Here is a 3347-nt window from a genome sequence, read left to right as displayed (position 1 = left end):
CTCTCTCTCCCCCTCTCTCTCTCTCGTTCGCTCGCTCGCTCTCTCGCTCGCTCTCTCTCTCTCGCTCGCTCGCTCGCTCTCTCTCTCGCTCGCTCTCCCTTTCGTGATGCAAGTATATTATACAATACAACTATTTTCCCACCGGAGATAATATGCAGAGTAAATATTTAAAACGATACTAATCTCTTCTTCCAGCCTTCTTGTTTACGAGCAACGAAAATACAGCGCGAGAGAAAGAGAGTACGATATGACGGGTGAAAAACGGAGAACATGTTTTGTCCGCAGCTGGCTGAAGCTTTCATCGCACACGTACATACGTCCTCTCTCTTTGTGTGGTCACACTCACTGGTATACATTTGTATATGTGTGTACGATTGCAGCGCCATCTGTTGGAAGAGCTGGCACCTAGTCACGGCCATTCCGTGACGCATCACGAGCATAAAAATATACGTATTTGCCTAAATAAAATTGTACACCTAACTTTCTTCTGAGGCCTTCAATCTTAGTTTTTATGATTTGACACTATTCCCTGATGTTAAACGAATAGCATGGTGCTTTCGATTGGTACAAATAAGCCAACGTTCTTCGAAAATAGTCAGCTTACGTGCAACACCAAGTTATTTTTTATAATTTTATATCGTTTTTAGTCTCAAACTGACCAGCTTGCTGGCTCTTTGAGTATGTACTTTAAGCACGTTAAAGGATTTTTCATTCTGTAAAGCCAATTCGAAATGCGGTGAGCAACACTACATGTCGGTAATTCTAGTCAGTCCAGCATCCCCTTAAACAGCTAACAGTACCTAAACGCATAGAAATGGTGAGGAGCGCGAAAGTTTGCTATAATTGCTTACGTTCCCATCGAGACAGTCCATGCAAATTCTCCAGTTGTACGATCTGCCATAAGAGACATAATACGCTTTTGCACCTCGACAAATTTGCGCATCCAAACAAATCCGACGCGACACAATCCGAAACAGCCAAATCCGGATGACCGAATGAATCAATCGAAGAAAGAACGGCGGGTCTGACAACAACATCTCGCGCATTCACACCGCAATTATTGACGAGTGCGATGGTATATGTCCACAGCGGCGATCGTAATCCCGTCAAATGTCGCGCTTTATTAGACACGGGCTCCACTGCAAATTTTATTTCTGAGTCGATCATATCACGTTTAGGCATACAAGCAGACGCACATTCATTGCCAATTAGTGGAATCAATGCAACGAGTTCCGAATCCAAGGGTATTGTACACATTACGATAAGATCGATACGCGGAGATTTTGCAAGAAACCTGACATGTCTAACAATAACAACCATAACAGATTTTATTCCATTTGATGTGTTTCCGCGAGAGTTAATCCAAATACCTTCAAACATCAAATTAGCGGATCCAGACTTTCATATTCCCCGTCCGGTCGACCTATTGATAGGATCCGGATCAACGCTATCACTATTGTCTGTCGGTCAAATTAATTTATCTAAAGAAAACCAAGATTTGTTTCTGCAAAAAACGCGATTAGGTTTCTGCAAAAAACGCGATTAGGTTGGGTGCTCGCTGGTAGTACGACGTTGAACGACTCACCAAAATCTTTCTTGTGCGGCCTAACGAGCCTCGAAAGCCAAATAGCTAAATTTTGGACGATCGAAGAGATAACAACTATAAAACCAAAATCCGAAGAAGAAATTAAATGCGAAGCACATTTCGTGAAAAATACTATTAGAGATATAACCGGACGCTACGTGGTTCGTTTACCATTCCGTGAATCAATTAATCGCCTTGGTGATTCACAAACGGTTGCGCTTAAACGCTTTTCAGCATTGGAACGTAAATTTCACGGAAATGAGTCTATGAAAAATGAATACACACGCGTAATGGACGAATATATAAGTTTAGGACACATGTCGGTAGTAAAAAATCCGGATGATGTCGGTTTCTACATGCCCCACCATGCAGTAGTTAAAGAGTCGAGCTGTACAACTAAACTTCGAGTAGTCGTCGACGCGTCTGCGAAATCGAACAATAATACATCTTTGAATGATCTTTTAATGACAGGGCCCACGATACAAGACACACTATTTGCATATTTAATTCGTTTCCGTAAGTACAGATACGTTATAACTGCTGACATTGAGAAAATGTACCGGCAAGTATTAGTACACGAAGACGATAGACGATTTCAGAGAATTCTTTGGCGTAAGGCAGGTAAAATAGAAACATTTCAATTGAATACGCTCACATTCGGCGTTTCCTCTTCCCCATTCCTGGCAATTAGAACGATACAAAAACTCGCAGATGACGAATGTTACATCTATCCTAGGGCAGCCGAAGTTCTGAAAAATCATTTATATGTCGATGACTTGTTATCGGGTGCCGAGACTCTCAAGGAGATTCGGAAAATTAGAGATGATATAATCGCTCTATTGAAAAAGGGTGGTTTCGCTATTAGACAGTGGGCATCTAATAACTCGCGCGCGATCGATGATTTGTCAGATAACGCATTACATGCCAATTTCGTTTTAGACGGAGATTACTCGTTAAAGACATTAGGTATTTCTTGGAGTACACGCGACGATAAAATATGCTATACGACACAACCGATTAAAATAACGGGTATGGTGACTAAGCGGAAGATTTTATCAGAAATCGCAAAGCTGTTCGATCCATTGGGATTATTAGGACCGGTGATTTTACACGCTAACCGATTGATGCAAGATGTGTGGCGATGCGGAACACATTGGGACGAATCTGTTCCGCAAAGTCTACATACAGAATGGTCAGAATTTGTTCAACAATTGGATTCGATACGTCAGATTTCTTTCGATCGCGGGTTAATAGCACCAGAATTTCGCGATATTCAATTACATGGATTTTGCGACGCCAGTGAAGTCGGATATGGAGCTTGCATATATATTGCGACGATGTTTTCCTTCTCTCTAAGTTGTCTCCGCCCTCCCGTTGCACGCGGACGGACGGGTGTTGCCGTCCCGCTCTCGCTGTCGCGCGCGGATCTTAAGCAAAGGCGCGCCGACGACGGGGAGTGCGGTCGCCGGGCGCGAGAAGCGCGGGATACGGACGGATCGGGTCGTCGTCAAAAACTCCAAAGGGAAGCGATAACGCGCTGGAAAGGAGCGGGATCTCGGTAGCTCCGCGCGTACCGTGCCGCGGACCGAAAGCTCCACGCGAAAACGAAGGTTGGGCGCCAGACGCGGTCTTGCGCGCGTCACGTCGCGAAACTCGCGAAATCGTACGAATGAGCTGGAGCGGCCCTCGTCACGGGCAGGCTAGCTCGCCTAACGGCGGAGGGGCTGGGCGGTGGTTGACGCCATCCGCTTCCAGAGGCCAC

At 44.8% G+C, this 3347-nt stretch overlaps 1 protein-coding gene across 1 annotated transcript; it reads left to right on the top strand.

The window, feature by feature from the left end:
- Positions 1-1072: 1072 nt before the first annotated feature.
- LOC105567228 lies at positions 1073-2809 on the top strand (the record flags this gene model as incomplete). Its single annotated transcript, XM_012021920.1, has 2 exons — positions 1073-1244; positions 1547-2809. Coding segments are annotated over exons 1-2 (1435 nt in total), but the record flags the coding sequence as incomplete, so codon positions are not given.
- Between the last annotated feature and the right edge of the window lie 538 nt (positions 2810-3347).

Source organism: Vollenhovia emeryi, unplaced genomic scaffold (genome assembly GCF_000949405.1).
Source record: "Vollenhovia emeryi isolate VEMERY1.0 unplaced genomic scaffold, V.emery_V1.0 DF942947.1, whole genome shotgun sequence".
In the NCBI taxonomy this organism is placed as follows: Eukaryota; Metazoa; Arthropoda; class Insecta; order Hymenoptera; family Formicidae; genus Vollenhovia; species Vollenhovia emeryi.
This window is presented reverse-complemented; position numbering and strand designations above follow the sequence as displayed.